Here is a 23423-nt window from a genome sequence, read left to right on the forward strand (position 1 = left end):
TTTTGGGAGTTTAAGCTGAATGGTCAACTTTTTGATCCCTAGGATGAAAATCCTAAGGGAAATTGGTATCGGTAGTGAGAGATCTGCCGTAGCTGATTTGCAGGTGGAATCATTCAGATTTCATGCATGTATTGAAGAATTGAAATTTGGGGATGCAAACCCTCATTTGTTTTGAGCGATTTCATCCAAAAGTCATCATTGTGCTGAATGTTAGATGAATAATAGATAGGGCTGAATTGTTACACTTATTCCAGGTTTTTGTATTTTGCTACAAAATTAAATTTATTGAAATTTGTTTCCAAATAATAAATTTGTGGAAATTTGCAGTTGGAAATATTAAATATTGCAGCCATATCATATTAAGGAATTGGCAATAATGATTTCTTGTGGTTTAAATCCAAGTTTTGTCTCCTAGTGTGAGGATCCCATAATATCTAACCAGGAAAGGTGTTGTGTGGATTTTGAGAGGTAGTAGGGAAAAAGTTGAACATTCATGCTTGTGGACAACGGAGATTCGTGGGCCATCCTTTGTTCCTGCCACTTATAAAGGTAGTTGCCAAGGATTAACATTAAGTAGAGCCATGTGAATAGCGAGCAAAAATGACATAGGAAGAGGACATAGGTGTAAGGGCTATCGCTAAAGTAACGTGAGTTCCTTGGTAGGATGTGGGCCCCATTAACCTTGATAGCTATTTTATTCTTAATGTGGGAGGTTAAAAGCAAGCCATAGACTATAAAAGGTAAATGCCAACGTCTGGGAGTTATGTGGATTTTTTAAGGTGATATCCATATAAAGAAATAAGATTTCCTTGGTTGCTGCTAGCTTGTGAATATGCTACCTATGCGAGTTGGGCACTTATATATATAATATAGATGACAGGATTGACTCATTAAAACTAAAAAATGAAGTTGCAAAAAATAAATTGAGGTCGTGGCAGCTGTTTCAAAGTTTCAAATCAATCATGACATTGTGAGGATGATAAGTTGGAGTTGTTAACTTTGCTTGATGTTGGTGCTGACTCTAGAGGTGGTCATAAAAGATCACTAGGCAGTGAAAGGGTGTCACAGGGCATTGTTGAGGTCTCTGAATAAGTTGTGGAAATGCAAAAGTAGGGCAAATATAACTATCAGCCCATGCTTGAAAGGGATTTGTGAGAATTGATGATACCATCGGCTATGTTTCACCTTTCAAGGAAAGCCATCTTTGGTGAATATTTCTGCAAGAGGTCAACTTGTTATTGTGTGAACTAATATATGCATGATGGTCATTGTGTGGAGTCACCCAATATAGGTTGCAATTTATAGATACATGGTAGTTAAATGCTAGAAGAGACATGGGGATAACCAACAATAAGTAAAGGAGGCATTGCTGAGAATTATTTGCCTATAGAGTTTTAACTAATTATGTTAGCAGAATTGGTGAATTGCTGTTAGCACTTGAGGCCTTGGGTTGTATAGAACATAGAAATGCAATATATATAAGCATCCACCCATGAAAGGTAACATCCAGAGGTTGTAGACAAACACCCACACTTGTTGGCAATCCACTTGTATCCTTGAGCTCATCGCATTAGCATTTAGGTCAAGAACCAATTAGTATGATGTTCTGTGCATTTGAATATAGCATTAGATCAATGGCATAAATATTGTTGGTGCATAGCAATTAAAAACAATGGCCCTAATACTCTCACACAGGCAATAGGAGCATGAGTTTACTTGGCACATAGCATTGGATGACCAAGTTGGCAGATTGTTGTAAGGTGCATGGAGAGAAGTCTCCACAGCCAAGTAAAAGAAAGGGCCCCACTACTGAAGCCACAAGGCTACCATGAGGCAATGTATGATTTGTTGCCATAGAAGAGAATACCGCCACATTGATAGAAGCTTGGGCCCACCACCAGCAAAAGTGACTTGTGGCTGGCAACACTATGTATTATGAGTGTGCTGGAAAATATGAACTAAGGTAAAACCATGGCAAGGGGATGCTTAAGGTTTGGGAATGCATTGCAGGATGCCATGAAGTATATTTATGATCACATTCAAAGCACAGAAGGCAACTACTGGCACATGAACAAATGAAATTGACAGTACTGAAAATAGTGCCAACACTTGGCATGCTTCAATAACATCCCACGGGTAATCATATCTCTTCTAGGGCTAATTCACCAATCTGCTATGGAATTTGGGATAGCACATAATATAAATCTGCCTTTAATGAAATCCCTCCCAGAGTGAGTAATAAATGCAAGAATTATAACCTAATGTCACACTCTCTACACTCAGATTTTCTTTGCTTACAATGCATTTCATAATTTAGAAGCACATAAAAAATTTGTTGATCCTAACAAAATAGGCCAATCTAAAACATAAATGATCAATGACATCTGTCCAAGAGTTAGAACTCTGTACATGGCTGTCATGGGCTTGTGTAAAGTTCCCATATTTGCTAAATAATCAGCTGCTGAATTCAAATGCCTCCAACAATGACAGAACCTTATATCTTTAAAATTCATTTAGAGTTTTTCAAGTGCATTGATCACTAACAACAAATCTCCTTCTACCACCACCTTTTTCAAATTTTGAGATTTTGCTGCACCTATACCTGCAAACAGTGTGTCCCATTCTCCTTCATTATTAATTTTGCTTCCGAAGAAGAGTGAGGCACCACATAGGAACTTTCACTTGAATCTTGCAATGTTACTCATTTGGTCAAGGACAATTTTCGTTTCGAAACTCCATCAAAATTCATTTTTACATATGCTTCTGGAGAGTGCATCATTAAGATCTATATCAAAATTACTTTTGTCCTTTTTTGTTTTTGGATAAATCTTGTGTTTATTTTAAACTTCTTATCACTCAAATGGGAAGCTATGATGAAATGTTATGCTTGCCACTATTTTGGGAATATCTAACTGTTTTCTTGATATTTGCTTTTTCTATCTTTGACAGTTGCAATATTTACTACTTATGATCTTTACCATACATATAAAATGTCAGTAGTAACTGGAACGTTATGATAGTTTTATGTACTTGCAATGATTTAGTACTATATTTCACTGTTTGCTTGGAAATTTGCTTTCCTTGATTTGTTAGATTTGCAACTAAGAATTAACAATCTGGTTTGTCATTCCAGGAAAGTTTGGAAAAGATTTGCAAAGTATATGATGCTTTTTTGGCAGAGTTTCCTCTATGTTATGGGTACTGGAAAAGATATGCTGATCATCATGAGGCACTTGTGGGTAGTCCTGATAAGGTTGCTGAGGTCTATGAGCGAGCAGTACAAGCTGTGACATACTCTGTTGACATTTGGATGCATTACTGTGCCTTTGCGACATCAAAGTTTGAAGACCCAAATGATATTCGAAGGTAAGCAATGCTTGTTTATAAAAATACTATCCATGGCTAATTTATTGGCTATCTGCAGGCAACGGGGACATGAGTCTTAACATGATGAATGTGATAGATATTTTCGAGCTGGTTAACCTTTTCCTTCTGATCATTTTCTGGTAGCACTGCAGGATTTACTCTATGCGCTTTGTGGTAGAGTGGTCTTCTAAATGTGATCTTACATATTAAAAAATTGTTTATTGTGAAGTTAAACCCAGATTGTTATGATATCTCTTGGCCCACTTAGTGGTTTAATTAACTTTAAAAACAATGGCAAGATTATCCCGAGTTCTGTTCCAAAATTGGGTTGTTTGGATTGAAAATATATGCAAACAATTTATATTAGCTGTTGTTGCTACTCTATTTCTTGACACTTTTGAGGATATTATGGGTGCAATATTACAATCAACGCTGCAGTGGAGGATCAGGTCCAATTGAGGGCAAAGAGGGCCTCTAAGCACTACGGACATAGTTTGTTTTAGCGGGTAGGTAAATGTAGAACTTCTGTGCCCAAAAGTTTGGAAGTGTCAAATGAGTGTTAGACTGAAGTTTTTTCTGATCCAATCTTTTCACCAATGGTGGGATTAAGTGATCCTTGGAGTGAGAGTGCCAAGGAGTTGTTATCTTCCACAATAACCATCAACCTGTCTGTTGTATGGATTTTGCAGGCTATATGAAAGGGGTTTGTCATACGTACAGATGGACTATTTATCACACCTTCTCTGGGATAAGTACATTGACTTTGAATATTCACAGCAAGAATGGAGTCGTGTGGCACAAATTTACACCCGAATCCTGCAGACACCCATTCAACAACTTGATCGCTACTATGAAAGGTATTGGACTCTTCAATTTATAATGTTTTTGTATGGTTCATTATAGCCATTAGGCTAATGCAGTATTTACAAATACAAGGATGATTTTCAAGCCTATTGACTGACTCAGAATTGTAGCATATGTTGAAAACTGACTCCCTTAATGTCTTTTATGCTAGCATTATTCTGAATTGTGGTCCAATGAAGTTGTGTCTCTATTATTGAGATATTAAGTTGAAGTGATCTGATTGAGCATGCTACATTGCTCGAAAGTTCTAACCCATATGCTCAGTGCTTTAGGTACCTCCTAATGCTGGGCTTTCCATTTGTGTGCATTTGAAGCTCTGTGTAAGATAGAGTTTTCCCATATTTCAATGCATTGAGCTACCCCCTGATTTCATTGCTACAATCTCTGGTGTCTTTATGTTATACACAGAATGTACATTGCTCTTTTTCTTTCATTAGTTCTAAGTTTTGGTTTACAAGCTTCCATCTTTCCATATAACCATGTTTTCATTGACAGACTCGGTGATCAGACTGTTTGCACATGCCTTGGGGGTGTACTTCTGCATCTAGGAGATGTGACCTATCTTTCAAATGAAGCGGTAGACATGGATCCACGGACAGGCGCTTTCCTAGATCAGCATTGCCTTAGATAGCCTTTCTCATTAGAGAAGAAAATGCCATTGTTTTGAATTTGTTAAGCTCGACAAATGTGAGGCATTGTAGAAGCTTATTTTTTACTTTTTACTATTTGTCCCCTGTTATTTGCCATCAGTAAACTTAGACATCAGCAAGGTTAAACAAATTTGTAGGGGAAAATCAAGTCTCAGATAATCTCACAACCACTGTATTTAAGGAGCTATGAGGACTTCACATAGGCCTGGGATTGAGAAATACATCAATGTCAAGGACATCTAACTTAAGTCAAAACGATCACCTATGGCTGATGTAGCAATAGCAGTGCCAACCTTATCACTAGCCTTTGAATGAAAAATTTCATTGCTGTTAAATGAAATGCTGATGATAGGAACTTCTTTTTTCAATATTTAGGTTACAATTAAGAATTAAGTAGAGATTCCATCAAATAAGATTTGTAAAAGGAAGAAATAAATTAATGAAATAAGTATGAGCTATTTGGACTCATGACTTGATGATCCTCCTCAAAAACATAATGGAATTCTTCAGCTAGAGTAAACTTCAATTCTGTAATAAGATCTCTAGTACATTTTTTGACAATTTATTAAATGGGGCTGAGTAAAACCATGAATCAATTCCTATTCAGTATCACAAATCACCTCCTACATACTATGACAGTCAAGTTTGCATATAGTAGCTTCATTAATTATAGCTTAAGAATTTTTATTTTTGAGTTGGCAACCTCTGGCTTGATCTGTAATAGAATTCCTGGCTGTTCCCATTAGCAAGGTGACATATTTCTGTCTAAATTGCTAGCATCTCCTAGAAATGAGACCTTTGTTAGTGTAATGATGCTTAAATGACATGCTAGCATGTTTGATCTGGATTGTAGGAGCTATCTTGGAGACAACCCATTTAATTACAAAATCTAATCAAGATAGATTTTAGTGCGATTATGCAGGAACTTATTGAAGATACATGTAATGGTTCATTCCGTTGAAGGATGTTGGCATATCAATGAGTCCAAAGGGTCCGACTTAGTAGGATCACCATCAAGTCACATGTACTGGTAGAGAGTTGATGTTGCAAGTGCTCAAGTGCCTCTCTTTGTGTCTCTTTCCACTCAAACTTGCTCATGAATGGCTACTTGGGACCTCTATCACTATCATGTGGTTGGAGAATTTTTATGGATACCTGTTGACATCTTCTAGTAGTGCTTACGTACTTTGTGGGTTCCATTGCCCTGTGATTATAACTAATGTACATGAGAGAGGCTATACAAGAAATGACTGCTTAGCGTAAGTAGCTGTTGAGACTTGAAGGATGACTCGAATCTTAACAACAAAACACAGTAATAAATATTGTGTTGCTGCTTACTGTCAGGCTTGGCGCCATCCTTGCTTTACCTGGGTCAGGACTTACTACCACAGCACTTTTTGTAGACCTTAATCTTAAAATCTCACCATTTTCTGCATGCATATAGGCATCTCTTAGTGTTTAGAGTCTAGACCTCAAAGAATTTTTTTTGCATAGTTGTATGATTACAAGTCACTATAGTATTTTGAGGTTTTCAGTGGCATGCATGTGCCAAATATTGAAGATAAGGACGGCAACAAAGTGGTGTAGTCTTGCATTGTCTCTGGTGCAATTGTTAGTGCCACCGCCTAATTTACTGATGCTCATACTTTCTTACAGGGCGATATTCATTTTTTAGGGGCTTCTGACCACTTTATTGAGTTTTTTTCTATTGAATTACTCCCTCCACAGTTGTTCTAAAGATAAAATGACTCCCATGAATTTTTTACATGTGAAGCAATCTTAAAAGTGCAAATGTAGTTTTGTACAGTCAGAACATTTATTTACAGAAAAATAAATAAAAAACAGGAAGTAATTCATCAAGCCACTTGTCTAACAGTTTGATTATAGCTTTGAAAGTCCATTGCTCTCAAATCATCGGCCTACTATAGAAGACCGACATGCTCTTGTGACTTATAATGATAGAGCAGCTGGTCTGTCACGTCCTTCCACTTTTTTGTAAGTGCTTCTTAGAGCATCTTGGAAATTTGGTCATGTCCTAGCATTGTATACCATCTGAGATTGTTAAAATTGTTAAGGAATTTTGAAGGTATTGTATACTTATACAGATTAAAAAACATTACATATAGTATTAAGTTATTAACTATGCTACACTTAATGTTCAATTATTTAACTATATATTAAATTATAATTATTTAGTAATTTGTTAACTATTAAATAAATTACCATATTTATGATATAACTATTAACTAATAAAATAAACAATTATATAATCATTTTAATTATAATTTAATTGTTGTTAATTTCTTATATCTAAATATGAAATATTAATTAATTAATTATATTATAATAATAATTTACTATATTATATATTATTTGCATTGTTGTTACTTGCCCCTAAATTTAGGTTCTTGGTTCCCATGTCCCAAAACCCTGTCCCCTTGTTCCAAAACTCGCCTGATCTATGCATTTGGCAGGCTTTTGGCTTGTTGGCATATATTTTGTTTGGAGATGTGATGGCCTTTCAGGTTGGTCCTACAATCTCCATCCTGGAAGTCTGTATTCTTTAAATGTGTTTTGCACTAAGTTGATGCAAGAATACTTGTGTTTGGTACAGATTAGTTCCTTAGATGTTGGACCCAAATCTGATACATTAGCCCTTTGTCCGTTTTGAGGCAGCTCTCCTATGACTGCTTGTGTGTTACTTCTTGTATTCTTCTATATAGCCTTACCATCTTATGATGTAAACACAATATACATGCTGGCATAATAAAGAAAAGAAATAAAACTCTTGTATTTTTTGACAAAAGCCCTTTGGTATTGAAGTAAATATTAACAATTATCATGTTACATTACTTTGGTGTTCAGAGCATCAAAAGAGCTTGCTTCTAAAATGTGAGGTGTGCAATTTAATTCATCAATTTTTTAGGTGTATTGTCAAGTTTGAGCTACAGATGAAATTAATTATGTGAGGCTTGTAAAAAGCCTCCACTAATCTGGAATTGGAAAAATATTCTGGTATATGGTTGACTGGAAGAACTTCACATTACTTGGCATGATGGCAAGTTTAGCTATGTAAAGATTTTAATTAGTTGGCATGGTTCTTGAGAGTTGCTCTTATTATGAAGATGTCCGTTGGCATCTAGTAACGGGAATCATTAACCCTTATGCTTACTCTTTTAGCTTTGAGAAGATAACACATTAACAAAATATGAACTAAGGAGACTGAATTTTTATCAAACCATTTTGATGAATGCAAAAATATTCAGTATCTGGACCATTGATGCTCATGTATGAAATGCATTAGGCCTTATATTGGTGGGTTTTCAAATGCATCTGACTATTATGTTGTTTTGTTCTCTGCAGCTTTAATCAACTTGCTAACTCTCGGCCTTTGGTGGAGTTACAAACAGCAGAGAATATCTCTTCAGCGCCTGCAGCTGTCCTTGCAGATACAAGTGGGCAAGGACCTGAAGGAACCACTGACAGGGAAGCTGTCAAGCCTGGTGGTACCAGTCCATCAGAAAAAGAGGAATTGGAGAAATATCTTGCATTTAGAGAAGAAATTTATAAGAAAGCAAAAGAGTTTGATGCAAAGATCTGTAATTTTGAAGCAGCTATCCGCAGACCTTACTTCCATGTTAAACCTCTTGATGACATTCAACTTGGCAATTGGCATCAATACCTTGATTTCATTGAGAAATGGGGGGATACTGATAGAGTATGTTTCTTTACACTAGTATGAAAAGAATACTTTTAATGCAGTTGCAAGTTGTATTTCCTGTCAGTCCATGTTTCTAACAAAAATTTCTATATATTTACAGATAGTGAAATTGTATGAAAGATGCCTAATTGCATGTGCCAACCATCCAGAATATTGGACTCGATATGTCCAGTGTATGGGAGCTTGTGGCAAGATGGAGATAGCAAGCAATGCACTTGTTCGTGCAACAGATGTTTTTGTTAAGGTAACCATAATATTATTGATCCTCTGTTTTTGTTTGGTAATGTGACTGGTTTTAGATTCGAATGGATTCAAACGGACTTCTCATGATTGTTTCTTTATACCCATATTCCGTTTTGTACGCTCTGCTGATATGTTCTTTGATGGTTGTGGTGCTTTATAGTGAATATATCTTTCTGCAATAGGGGTTTATGATTTCTTTTGATTTTAAGCTGGTAAGGTTCAGGTTCCAAATGTTACCTTGTTAGGATACCTGGGTCCAAAGCTCTGCTGTGGTAATTTTTTTTTTTGGGTAGGCACACCCTGGTTGCTGAAAGCTCAGGTGATCCTGGTGATTTGAGGAATAGACCTATTGCATGAGGAATCATTTGAATTATTTGAACAGTAAATTCCAATGGTTTCAACTCTGCATATCTATCAAAAATGTCTTTAACCGAATTGGGTATGAGCTCAAAGTATCAGTAATGCTAATTATAATGATTTCTATTGTATGTTTATATGAGGTCAAACTCCTTCTTTAAACACTCGTACAGCTCTCAGCCTGCTGGAGTTTAATCCTAGTTATAAAATGTGGTGACACTTCATTGCAAGTTTCAACTTTTAACCACTTGGATGGGTATATGATAATGTTTTCCAAAAAATAATTGATTTTAAACGCATTACTATTCCCTTTGGTAGAAGTGTGCAAGTTATTTGCATAGACTGATTAGAATTATTTTAATGTGATAAAATACCACGTCCTCGCCTTGTAATGATTTCACCTGTTAATGGCATTTTTAATAATAAAATATATATGTATGACCGATAGAAACCCACAATAGCAAATATGGTAGAAACCTATGATAGCATAATATTTGACTGATGCAGGGATAATGCATATAAGATGTGAACAAAGTTTAGTCACATGTATTTTGAATACACCCTCTAATACAATGTATGGAAAATGTGTTAATGTAAACTAAATATCTATTTGTGGTGCATTTAAGGAATCTAGGGATGTGTGCAGCACATGGGTTAGACATTCTTGGGACACTTCATATGGTGTATGTAACATTGGGAAAAATATTAAATAATGGGAAACCTTAGCACCAAAGGGAAAACTTAGTACCAAAAAGTAAATGGGAGGCATTGTTTTGTAAGCTCATGGTATTAGGCACATGGTTTGTGTAATACCATTTGGTGGTTTTTTTGCAAGCTTGTTTCTATAAAAGCAAGTACATGAGTAGTTGCTGGGGTCGGTCATGGTATTAGGCATATGGTTTATGTGATACCATTTGGTAGTTTGTGCAAGCATGTTTCTATGAAAGCAAATCAGTTAATTTGAAATAGATTCCATTAGGCTTTTAATATTAATGGAATTGTCTTGTATGCTTTCTAGAGACGGCCAGAGATTCACATTTTTGCTGCAAGATTTAAGGAACAAATTGGTGATATTGATGGTGCACGCACAGCATTTCAGACTCTTGTTGAGTTAGCTCCTGAACTTGTTGAAGCTGTTGTTAAACATGCAAACATGGAGAAACGCCTGGTAGGAATTTTGTAAATTTTTGGTTTGATTATAGAACACTTTATTTGTTGTTTCTGCAATAAAGGATTCATATGTATTCCCTTAGCTTTTATCACCTGTTTTCTATAGGGAAACTTTGAAGGGGCTATGTCAATCTTTGAAAAGGCAATTGAACGAGAAAAAGGAAAAGAAGAATCACGTACATTGCCTCTGCTTATCATTCAGTACACTCGCTTCCTTCACCAGGTTAGTTTTTCTACTAGTTACAAACTCATCATATCTCCAGCCAATTGGCTAAATTTGACCACCTTGTTCATGTATGCCTGGTTTCTCTTGAATAACGCTGGTATTTATGCATAATCTGCAGACTAACCATTGCAGAAATCCCTCCTTGGAATTGAACCTGTTTAACTGCTTAGACAGCTACTTGTTTATAGCATATAACACTTGGTCACCCTTCCGTACCTGTCTGGTGTTTTGAGCCAATTTAGGTAGTGAATGTGATACTTTTTAAGTTCTTTTCTGACTGTAGTGCCAGTCAGTTAAATTTCTTCTGCACTTCGTCTTTTTAGGGTTAATTTTGGAATTGTATATGCAGTTGGAAGACAATGTAGATAAAGCAAGAGAACTTTTGTTTCATTCATTGGAGCTATTGCCAAATTCGAAACCTCTCATAATGGTACTTTCCAACTTTTTTTTGCTTTCCAGAGTAGGTTAGAGAGACTGTTATCATGTTAATGACTTTAAAGTGTTTATGCTTGGGTTAGTTAATTTGCAGTAAATTTTCTATTGATTTCTCCTTTTTTATCCATTTGACATTTGTCTTGTTTTTTTTTTTTGATCGATAAAAGGCCGAAGCCAAAATTTATTTCTATTATAATAAATATTACATCTCCATTCAGTGTGGGCACCGGTAGGAAAGAATGGAGATAAGAAAACCTCCGGTCTAGCCCAGATCCCTTATGGGATGAGATATTATAAACAACTGTAATTTTTACAATTCCTCTTCTGAGGATGGAGGCTGCCTTTTATAGACATTTTAGTTTCTTTCTATACATAGATTCTTTGCAAATCTTTTCCCGGTTGGGTCCATCCTTTCAGTTTTGGCGAAACCTCTTATACTTCGAGCTTTATCTTTTGTCCTGTATCCCGAATCTGCAAAACCTTATTGCATCTTACTCTGCCAGACTGTTAGAAGCATCGTATACATAATAACATGCAACAATCATTCAATGAATATTAACATCTTTTCTATCTTATGTAGGAGGATTATAGCCTGGATATCCCTTAGCTTGAAACCATCTTAACCTTTTGGGTTTCAATTTAAGAGATTATCCAGGCTACAATTCTGCCTACACTAATGAAAAGGATCAATTTCTGTCAGTTTCTTAATTACTTCTAACTCTGCAGACATCTAAATCACTAAAAACATAAATATATTCATATGCATATGTATGTATATTGATATACCTATATGCAAGTTAGTCTATCATTGAGTCGGACAGAATTGTCATGTATATATACAGATGCACACAAATATATATATGTATGGATAAAAGGAACGAAATAACAAAAGAGCAAAGAGCCTATCCAAATGCATATCATATATAGTTCCTTCTATATATCTGTATACATATCTAAGCCTGAACTTATCCTCTTCTTCCCTCCACAATACATCAAAAAAAAACATGCAACCCATACCTCAGATGTTTGTAAGAACCCGAATGAACCCCATATTGTAAAGAAAGGGCACCTCAAAAACCCTATGAGATGTCAAACACTATGGCATTCTATAAAAACCTCTTATACCATATAACCAACGTAGCTGAAACCAAAGATATCTGTCTCGTAAAAGGCTTATATCCTATGCTATAATGATAACCATCACTATCCGATACATAGAATAAGGGTCTTAAGTACCAAATTTCAAAAACCCAGTAATCTTAGCACGGAGACACATAACCTGCCAGTCCCTAATTGTCATTAGAAGGCATAGTAGATTCCTCATTGATGTCAATTCCCTCGCTGTCCAGGTAAGTCTTGACCCAGTCTACTTGCTTTGGAGGTGTGACCTGCATGAGCCAGAGCAGGAATACCAGGCTACTTCCAATCTCCTCTCTTCTCGCCTGAAAGATCCCTATTTCACCCACACACCGAATTGGGTGTCTAGGGACAGGTGAGGAGTGAAATATACAAACAAATATATGAATGTTTATATACGAATATATATGTATATATGTGTGTGTGTAATTGTGTATGTGTCTATTTACACCCACACACACACACACACACATATATATATATATATATATATATATATGAGTATATATATATATGAATATATATATGAATATATATATATACATATATATATATATGAATATATATATGTATATATTTATATATATATGAATACATTATATATCATGAATCAATCCTTAAATACCCGAAGATAAATACATATGTGATTATATATATATATATACACATATATATATATATGTGAGTATATATATATATATATATATATATATATATGTATATATATATATATCTGAAGCTTAATATACCATAATGCTGATATAAGGAAGCGGTGACAGCAACCTCCTAGAACTTATAAATGAGGGGCTTGGAGAGGAATAAGATGGAAGAGTGACACGGCCATCCCCCTTATTCAGTCCGAGGGAATTCCCTTCCTATAGACATACGAATTGCCATCTGCCCCTAAATTGGCTAAGTTGTCTGCTATAGTATTACCTTCCCTATAAATATGTTTAACTGAAGTTTCCTCAAAGTATTTGATCAAATCCAGGATTCTTATTAATTCTGCTTTCAGTTTCCAGTTTGACACTTCTGTAGTCCTGACTGCATTTATAGTTAAGGTCGAATCACCTTCAATTTCCAGATTTTTAATCTTGAGTGATTTAGCTATAATCAATCCCTCCCTCAACGCTGTAAACTCAGCCATGTTGTTCGTAGCCTCACCAATTAATGCTCCATTTTCTTGGTGAATAGCACACCCTATACCTGCTACACCAGGGTTCCCACGGGAAGCACCATCAAAGTTTAGCTTAGCCCAGCCCTTTCGGGGGGGCTCCCATTTTGTTAGCTTCCTATCTATCTCAGCCTGTCTACCTCCAATCCCTATAAACGGGGGAATTATCAAACCCATCCATTTAGAACGAAGTACCTCATACCATCTGGCTAAATTAATAGACTTTTCTTGTGTATGTCTTAGTCTATTATTAACTTTTTCCACAATTGTTACCTCGATCTTATTTAGAAGGGATTCTACCCTCAATTTTGATTCTTTAAAGATTTGCCTGTTTCTCTCCTTCCATATTTCCCATATGAGGATTGCCGGTGCTATTGTCCACACTAGGTGATATATATCCTTTGTGTGAGGAGGTTGCCAACTAAGCAGCCATTCTGAAATGTCCCTAGGTCTCGGTGTCTGCCAACCTAGGCTTGAGCAAAGCCAGTCCCAACATCTTTGGCTGAAACTACATTCGAGAAGCAGATGATCCGCATTTTCTTCCTCTGATTCGCATAGAGGGCATCTCGATGGTCCTGAGAATCCTAATTTTGAGAACCAATCTGTGGTAAGAATCCTTTTTTGGAAAGCTGCCCATGAGAAGATTCCTGCTTTGGGGAGACCAATGTTATTCCAGCATAGGCTAATCGGAATATTAGGATTGGTTATAGCTCGTTTGAGTTTTAAAAGTGAATATCCTTCTTTGGCTTTATAAATGCTCGATGAACTACCCGCCCATATTATCCTGTCTTTCCCACTATGTAATGATAAATGCCTATGCCTCAAATTATTCCAGAGGATTTCCTTGTCTGCATTTGTCAAGTTCAGCTCATCAAGGGGTTTCCACTCCCAACCCAAAGCGGGATCATTGGAGATTAGCTTAATATAATCCTTAACAAACCTACCCCTGATTGATTTGCAATGTTCTATAACATCTTCGCTTATACCTATTTTGTCTAAGGCTGTATAGCCCCCCCAAGAGTCTTCCCAGAACAGTGCCTCAGATCCTTCCGCAATATCCCATGTTAGATAATTACTGATCACCTCTCTACATTCTAGCATAAAATTCCAGACTTTGGATCCCTTGGGTAGTATTTCCGTCCTCAGTATACTATCGGGGTTGGAGTTAGTAAGATATTTTGCTTTGAGGATTCTTACCCATTTAAGATCAGGTTCCGAGTACATTTTCCAGACTAACTTCGCCCCCAGAGCCATGTTTTGTACCCCCAGATCTTTGATGCCAACTCCCCCTAAACTGATAGGTTGGCTAATTTTTTCCCAAGAAATTAAAGCAAATTTCTTTTTGTCTGAGGTCATATTCCAAAAGAACTTCCTCATCTTTTTTACCATTTCTAGTCTAGCTCCTTTAGGTAATTGCTGGCAGGACATTTGATATATCGGTATTGCCGCCATTACAGCTTTTAATAATGTAATCCTCCCAGCCGAAGAGAGGCATTTGTTCTTCCAAGTATTGCCGCCATTACAGCTTTTAATAATGTAATCCTCCCAGCCGAAGAGAGGCATTTGTTCTTCCAAGAATTCAACCTGAGATCCATCTTTTCTAAGATGCCTTTCCATAATGAATTAATATTGTTTCCCTTATCCATCGGAATCCCTAGATATTTACAAGGAAGTTTCCCTTTATCAAACCCTAAGATATTACAAATATCTGTCTCTATGCTTTGAGATGTGTTGAAGAAGAAGATTTCAGATTTACTCTTGTTTACTTCCTGACTAGAAGCTAATTCATAGATGTCAAGTATCCTTTTGAAAGCCATGGCTTCAGTCCTATTCGCACTTCCCATCAGCATTGTGTCATCAGCAAACTGCTGATGGGTGATGGCCTCCATCCCTTCAGTAATTTTAATGCCTTTAATAATCTGATTCATTCGAGCCCTAGTAATGATTCTCCCAAGGCCCTCTGCCATTATGATAAATAAGAAAGGGGATAAAGGATCTCCTTGTCTAATCCCTCTAGATATCTGGAAGAAGCCTGCTGGGGAACCATTTATAAGTATTGATACCCTGGGAGATGAGATGCATTCGAATATTAAGTTAATCCATTGTTTAGAAAAACCAAAGGATTCTAAACATTTACACAGAAATCTCCAATCAACTTTATCATATGCCTTCTTAATGTCTAATTTGATCATCATAGCAGCTGATCGATTCTATTGTATCGAGTGCATGACTTCTTGAGCAATAATTATGCCATCAAAGATAGATCTACCTGGTACAAATCCGGTCTGTTCTTCTGAAATAATGCAAGGGAGGATGCCTTTTAATCTATTAGCTAAAATTTTAGTAAATAGTTTGTAAATTGTGTTGCATAAGGAAATAGGCCGGAAGTCTTCAAAATTTCTTGATTCCTCCTTCTTTGGAATCAAGGTGATGAAAGTATTGTTGATCTCCCTCAAAATACTTCCAGAATTTCTTACTGCTTCCAATGCTTCCACTACCTCCTTACCAATAATGTGCCAGCATTTTTGAAAAAAGCAAGCAGGAAAACCATCGGGGCCGGGGGCTTAATCAGGGTTAAGTTGCCCCAATGCTAATTTTACTTCTGATTCCGTAAATTTGTTGCTGAGCGCTTTGTTTTGATTTTCAGATATGATCTTAGGAATATTCCTAAGCAAAGTTAAATTGGCGTCTATAAGGGAAGATTCCGAACTGAACAGGGTTTTAAAATGGTTCACTGCTTCTGTAGCAATGTCCTTTTGATCTTCCAATAGTATACCATTATTACTCATAATCTTGTGAATACTATTAGTGTTCCTCCTGTTTTTTGTACTGTTGTGAAAGAACTTAGTATTCCTGTCCCCATTTTGTAGCCAATTCTCTCTTGACTTCTGTTTCCAAAATATTTCTTCCTTTGTTAACGTATCCTCATATTTCCCGAGAAGCTCCTTTTCTTTGAGGAAGCTATCCTGATTCATTCCTTGTCTAAACACTTTTTCATTTAGGTCTGCGATTTCTTTTTCTAATGAAATTTTGGTTTCAAAAATGTTACCGAATACTTCACTATTCCATTTCAGTAGCTTGCTCTTGATATGTTTTAGTTTATTTACTAGACAAAACATCTTTGAGCCCTGAAAATTTACCTCTGACCACCACCTGGAGACGAGATCATAGAAATCCGGATTTTGCATCCACATTTTTTCAAACTTAAAAGGGCAACACCTTGGTGTTGCCTCACCCTCAATGTTGAGGATGACAGGATAATGGTCAGACCCTGATGATGGGAGTAACGAAGCTGAAAGATTAACAGCTAGATCACTCAAGTTCCCCCTAAATAGGAATCTATCTAATCTCTCTGCGATTTGTGTAAAGCCTGATCTTCTATTGTACTAGGTATACACTCCATTACTAGATTCTATATCTATCAGATTGTCATGAGCAACCCACTCTCTAAAATCTTTTAAGGACTGCGGTTCCCTACGAATACCACCCTTTTTTTCTGATAAATTTAGGATAGCATTGAAGTCCCCTCCTAGAATAACAGGGGAGGAGGTGTCTAGCCCCATCATAAACGAGATTTCAGACCAAACTCTACGCTTTCCTGCATCTGGGATCGGGCCATAAATGTTTATTAGAGTAAATGTGAGATTGCTGTGTTTGCTAGTTACCTTTCCCAATAACCAGTTTCTGTTTCCTGCTATTGGACAAAATAATGTGCTACGCGAGTTCCAAATGATTCCTAAACCACCAGAAGCTCCCCTGGCTTCCACAAATTCACAGCTAAGAAGACCTAATTTCCTTTTAAAAGCCTCAGCTTCTACCTGGGCCAGTTTAGTCTCTTGTATGAGAATGATGTCATGTTTCCATTTTATAATGTTGCGTCTAATTAGACGCTGTTTGTTAGGGGCATTCATGCCCCTAACATTCCATGATGAGATTTTCATTGGACCGTGGGAAGGCCCTTCCCCTTCCCAGCATCAAAGAAGGCTGTTAATTTGCCTTGGCCCTTTGCATTTCCATCCCGCATTCTTAATTCGTTCAATGATTTTCTGCCTCTACTTTTAGCTTCTTTAGCGCAGTCAGGTAAATTTTTTCCGTCATAGATGTTTTTGATCCCTAAGGTTTGCTGGGAAACTTTCCCTTCCTCTCCATCATCCTCTCCCAGCTGGGACTGAGCTACTGTGTAATCATTATCAGGGAGAGGTATGATATCTCCTACCCTATCCTCATTATTATCTTCCTCATCCATAGAAGCCATGAGCTCCTGAATTAGAAACCTCTTCTCGGCTTCCTCTTCCGGAGAAAGATTTTCAATTTCTTTATTATTGAATACCTCTAATACTGCAGCCATTCTAGAAGAAATTTCTTCTTGATCTTCCTCATTTTCTTGTCCCATGTTTTCGATTGTCTTTGTTTCAGGTGGTATTCTCAATGAATCCACCAAATCGGAGATTCTTTTTGACATCTCCACTAGGGCTTCTTCTTTTATAGAATTTGCCTCTTCTATTATTTTATCAAGATCTCGGATATTACTGGTATTATTGTGTTTATTTTCATCTGCGTTAGCCACTAGAGGGCAATTAGCTTGTACAGGGGTTGAATTCAATATGATGTTTTCATAATGTGCTGAAAGAGGGTTTTCCTTTCGATCGACACTTTTAACCAGTTCTGGGCATGATTTCAACCATATATCAGTTTCATTTATGTCCCCATTATAGAAGGTGGGATGAATGCTCCACTCCCACCTGTTTGATACTAACATGGTGGGTTCTAAGTCCGGAGAATTAATGGCTGATTCTACTAAGATTTTGATGTTCTTATTTAAAACCTCTCTATCTAATCCTTCACAGCCCAAAAAAGACCCAAAATGTTCCCCTATGCATTCTAAGATTTTGAAATTTATATATTCGACTGGTAATGCGCCCAGATTAATCCATCTTGGGCATTTATTTAAAATCTGAGAGTGTGAGTCAAAATTCGGCAACCATTCACAGCGAAAGAAACCATATCCTTTATATAATTTTAACTTACCATAGAGAATGTCATTCCTTGTATTTTGATTATCACACAGAATTGAGAGAAAATTATTTTCCAGGAGAGTAATACTTACCTGTCCCGGATATAGGGCAAACCACCAGTCGATAATCTTCTTTATATCTTCTCCGAATCCTGTCCATTTTGCAAATACCCCACACTGGCTATGTAGATTCCATTGGGGTTCCATCAGATTTGCCGGGATGTTACATATTCTCCTCTGCCTAATCTTAGGTTTTGGCTTAAAAACTCTAATTTTCCCGAGCGGCACCAAATTAGCCCCAGATGCCGGAGTTTGTTTTGTGTCTATGCTTTTGAGCCTATCGAAGTTTAATGAAACATCTCTTCGTTTGCCCAGCTTCCTCTTGTTTTTTTTTGAGTGATAGACCTGCCATTTTCCGTCGGAGGGTTGCGACTTAGCTTCGGTTTTACCTGCCCTAATTTCTTCATTTTTCCCTAATATGCCCGCTCCGTAATCCGAATCCCACCTTGCGTTCAATATCGATTTATCTCTTGCAGGGTTTTTCTTGCATGGCGGGCTGAAAACAGTGATGCTCCTCGGGCATGTGGCAAACACCTGTCTGCGCCCCCCCGACGGATAACTTTGAAAACTCGCTGTATTATGATTTCACATATTCGCCAAATAGCAGAACTTAACTATTTTCCCCGGTTCTTAAATACATTTTTTAATAGAAGAATGAAAAAAAAACATTTGTCTTGTTAGTTGTGTTAGTTGAAATCTAATTTATTTTGGGTTCTTTGTGAAAGTTTTTGAGTTGATTTTTGGAGGAATATTGGTAGAGTTGGAGTTTTTCAAAATGTAGAAATTCAAGTAAGTTTTGCTATGCAGGCAGCAATTCACTTTGAGTCAACATCCAGGAGCTCAAGAGCACTTGATTACTTGGACTCTATTGTAGACTCTGCAACTAAGTCTGATGGATCCCAAAACCTAAGCTCATCAGATCGGGAGGAGTTATCAAGGATATTTACAGAAGTAAGTTTGGATTTGAAGAGCTGCTATTTGTTTCTAACAATATTAATCCTTTGTCCACCCTACTGAATAGAAATTGTTTTGAAGTTTTCTATTTCTGCTTCCATTTTGTGTAGTAGGAAAAAATTAGTTAGATTTTGTCCTGAAGATTTTTGGTTCCTGGGTGCAACTATGGTGTTATAAAGGATGAAGCTTTACTGTTGGCATTTTAGTCAGACATTAGACGAGGAACAGTTATAAACTTCATTTATTTTGTTTTTGCAGTTTGTTGATGTCTTTGGAGATATAGATGCTGTTAGAAAAGCTGAAGCTCGTCACAAACAATTATTTCCAGTACGCAAGACTCACGCAGTTTCTAGAAAACGTACTTTAGCAGACAGCAGCATCTCAGACAAGGTTAAAGTACTTAAGACAAGCACATCTTCTGAGTCTCCTGCACTATCTAATACTTACCCAAATGGGCAATCCCAGTGGGGTGCTGGCTATGGTGCTCAAGGTTATGCTCAGCAGCCTCAGAATTGGCAGCATGTACCTCCTCAACAATCACCTTATGTACAACCTCAACAATGGAATCCTGGCTATGATCAACAGGTTTTATTTTTCTAGTAATATATCTTTTAATATTCTATTTTTGGGACATTTAGAGCCAGCTTCTAAGATCATCCTATTGCCTGAACTTTATAGGGAGCTTACAGTTCATATGGGGGCTATGCTAACTACAGTCCTCAACAGCAACAGCCACAACAGCAACCACAAAGTTATGGTGGTTATGGTCAAGGATATCCTCCACAGGTATTTCCTTTGCGTGTTTATTAATTCAAGAGCAATAGACCTCTTTGAAATATGGTTTGAGTCACAACTAGGAACATATAGTAGAGCAATAGACCTCATATGTGTCTCAATGAGAAATTTATGTAGGTCTTTTTAACTAGTTTCAATGTTTTATTCAGTTTCCTTTGATAATTATGTTCGCATCCAACTATTTTTTTGCAGCAAAATTATGGGCAACCTGCACCTCCATACACGGCCCCTCAGCAGCAACCTTCTGCACAGCCAGGCTATTATGCTGGGGGGTATTATTGAGGCACTGTAAAGTTCTCTAGAGTTCTTGAAAACAGTTCTCTATATTATTTCAAGTTTCAACTTCTTGTTCATTTCGACAGTTCTCTTTTACTAAGAGAGAATTACAGAAGGTTGTTTGCTGGATGTAACTGCAAGAACAATTTCAGTTCTCTTAGCTGCATTATTTGGTGAGCGCTTGTCTAAATAACCAAATGAGCAACAGGAAATTTGACAATATTGTCTTACCAGGATGAGGAATGTTTACTTATGAACTATCTTATATCTTTCCTTTTTTCAGTATGCTGAAAGCGCAAATATTTGCATTGAAATATGGTACTTAATTATCACTGAGATCAATTATTTGGAGAATGTATATGCCTAGATTTAATGTTTCTCAACTCTTGTTTAAAGATGCATATGTGTTGTCAGTTTTAAAGATCTTATTTGTATGAATTTCTAAATGATTTCAATCTGGTCAGAAGGGGGTAGTTAAAATGAATCACATTATGTAGACCCGAGTTTCCAAAATTGGCTAAAATCTGGAGAAAAAATGGCAGTTTGAAAAATAATAACCAGAACAATATTTTCTAATGGGTTTAGTGGCTATTTCTAAGTTTTGTGTTGATTCCAAACTTTGAACTTCCCATCCATTGCAACTTTTTCTGACGATTATAGTGGAGTTGATTTTTTCTAAATTTTATCTTGATTCCAAACTTTTCAGACGCTTCCTACCCATTGCAACTTTTTCTAGGGAGTTTAGTGGTTGACTATTTCCAATTTTTTGGACTTGCAGAAACACTGAACTTAAGTGGCACAATGACTCCCTGAGGAATAAACCATAGTGAGGAGCACACACTTTATACTGAGAGGAGGGAAGGGGGGAGGGGGGGCGCGTGAATTAATATAAGACAGTCTTTTACTTATTAAAAATAAACGACCACAATAAAGCATTCACACTAGATCTAACAACTAGGAAACACAAGATTTACATGGAAACCCTTTTAGGAGAAGACCACAAAGGGATTGCTTGGATCTACTATCCAAATCCAGCCACAATTTTTTTTTTTTTTAAAACAAATTTTTGTATGCACCAACCCATTGGAGACACCAATCCCTGCTACTGAGCACCAATTTAGCAAGAGACATCGATCTCGTCTATTAGGAGGCACGAACCTCCAAATGAACAAAATTTCTTCCTTCCTGAATATTGCTTCTTCAATGGATGATGATCATTTGTATCTCCATAAATACTATTTGCAACTTTATATTTATTCTCTTAAAAAATCTGTTTTTAATTGGAAAATATTACTTTAATTGCTTGCCGCCTTTACCTCAACTTCATCTTCTACTTATACCCCAATCACGCCTCATCACCCAAGAGAGCCAGCCTGGTCCTCATAAAATAATAATAAATTCAATTTAATTTAATTCACCAAGAAGGGCGACTATATTAAGGGGGTTGGCCCATGCAAAAAAGACCTCCAATAATGTTAAATTTAATTTTCTGAGGGGCGATAATGCAATGATTAGCTTCCACTGAATTCGTGTCTCTCCTTAAGAATTCAGTGACTAGATGAGAGAATATTACTTCCACTTTTTGTCTAAGATACAAGTCTCTTTAGGAAAGGGGCTTTGTGAAGATATCTGCAATCTATTCTTTTGTGGCAACATACTCCAATTTGACACATTGATGTGCTACCCGTTCTCTTAGGAAATGATACTTGATAATTTTGTCCTAGAGTGCACAACCAGATTCTTTGAAATATTGGATGATCATATTCTACCTTCATGTCCTTTAATGTTTGCTTCATCCAAAGAACTTGTGTTCAACATGATGTCGTTGCTATGTATTTAGACTTTGCTATGGATAAAGAAATTGAAAGCTATTTCTTGCTTAATCAAGATACTAAACTGATGTCAAGAAAGAATACGTCTCCACTTGTATTTTATCTATCATCAACATTGCTTGCCCAATTCATTTCTCTGTATGCTACCAAAGTGAAATATTCCACCTCTAGATTGCCACAAACCAAAATCCAAAGTGCCTTTAAGATATGTAAATTTTCTTATGATTGCTTGCACATGAGTTTCTTTTGGTATTGCCTGAAAAATGTGCCACCATGCCTACTACTTGCATACTGTTTGGTCTTGATGTTGTCAGATATAGTAGGCTCCCAATCATTGACTTGTACAATGTTTGATTTGCTTTAGGAGACTCATCATCTTTACTTAATTTATAATTTGTGACAATGTGTGTGTTGAGTGGTTTGCAATTTTCCATCCTAAATTTCTTTAACATTTTTTTGATGTATTTGGTTTCTAAGATAAATTTATTTGTCAAAGTGAAAAAATTGTAAACAAGGAAGAATGATAACTCATCAAACATAGACAATTCAAACACCTTTTGTGTTTCTTTTGCAAACTCGACACATTTTGTTACTATTCTCTCTAAAAATGATGTCATCTACATAAACCACCACAATCAATTTATTCCCACCTTTAGTCTTGATGTATATTACTATCCACAATTTCTCTTTTGAAACCTTTTTGTTGATATTTGTCAAGTCTTGAATATTAGGCTTTGGGGGCTTGCTATAGCCCATAGAGTGCTTTCTTCATTTTGTAAACAATTCTCATTTTATGATAATATTAACCCTTCTAGAAGCTCAATGTATACTTCTTCCTCTAAATTGGAATTGAGAAAGATTGATTTGACATCTATTTGATAGACTTTAACGTTCCTGAAACAAACAAATGCTAAAAACATTTTGATAGCTTATAATCTTGCAACAGGAGCAAAAGTTCTTCAAAATCAATACCTCCAACTTGAGCATAGCCTTTATAAGATAATATTGCTTTGTTTCTTACCACTTGACCTTCTTTGTTCAACTTATTTCTAAAAATACACTTGGTGCCAATCACGTTCTAATCTTGGAACAAATCCCCATTTCTCATTCTTTTTAATTTGATTAAGCTCTTCTTCCACAGCATTAATC

At 36.4% G+C, this 23423-nt stretch overlaps 1 protein-coding gene across 2 annotated transcripts in view; it reads left to right on the forward strand.

Moving 5' to 3' along the window:
• Positions 1–20837, forward strand: part of LOC131077271 (pre-mRNA-processing factor 39-1) — a 53204-nt gene extending 32367 nt beyond the window's left edge. The window contains exons 3-13 of one of the 2 annotated variants that reach the window (XM_058014723.2): positions 3134–3366; positions 4056–4223; positions 8244–8598; positions 8702–8845; positions 10220–10369; positions 10478–10594; positions 10947–11027; positions 19225–19368; positions 19630–19956; positions 20050–20157; positions 20359–20837. In XM_058014723.2, coding sequence (XP_057870706.2) covers positions 3134–3366; positions 4056–4223; positions 8244–8598; positions 8702–8845; positions 10220–10369; positions 10478–10594; positions 10947–11027; positions 19225–19368; positions 19630–19956; positions 20050–20157; positions 20359–20448 — 1917 coding nt within the window. In that variant the 3' untranslated portion in view covers positions 20449–20837. The remainder of the gene's footprint in view (positions 1–3133; positions 3367–4055; positions 4224–8243; positions 8599–8701; positions 8846–10219; positions 10370–10477; positions 10595–10946; positions 11028–19224; positions 19369–19629; positions 19957–20049; positions 20158–20358) is intronic. The other variant, XM_058014724.2, reaches the window with a different exon arrangement.
• The last annotated feature ends 2586 nt before the right edge of the window (positions 20838–23423 follow it).

Source organism: Cryptomeria japonica, chromosome 8, assembly GCF_030272615.1.
Source record: "Cryptomeria japonica chromosome 8, Sugi_1.0, whole genome shotgun sequence".
In the NCBI taxonomy this organism is placed as follows: Eukaryota; Viridiplantae; Streptophyta; class Pinopsida; order Cupressales; family Cupressaceae; genus Cryptomeria; species Cryptomeria japonica.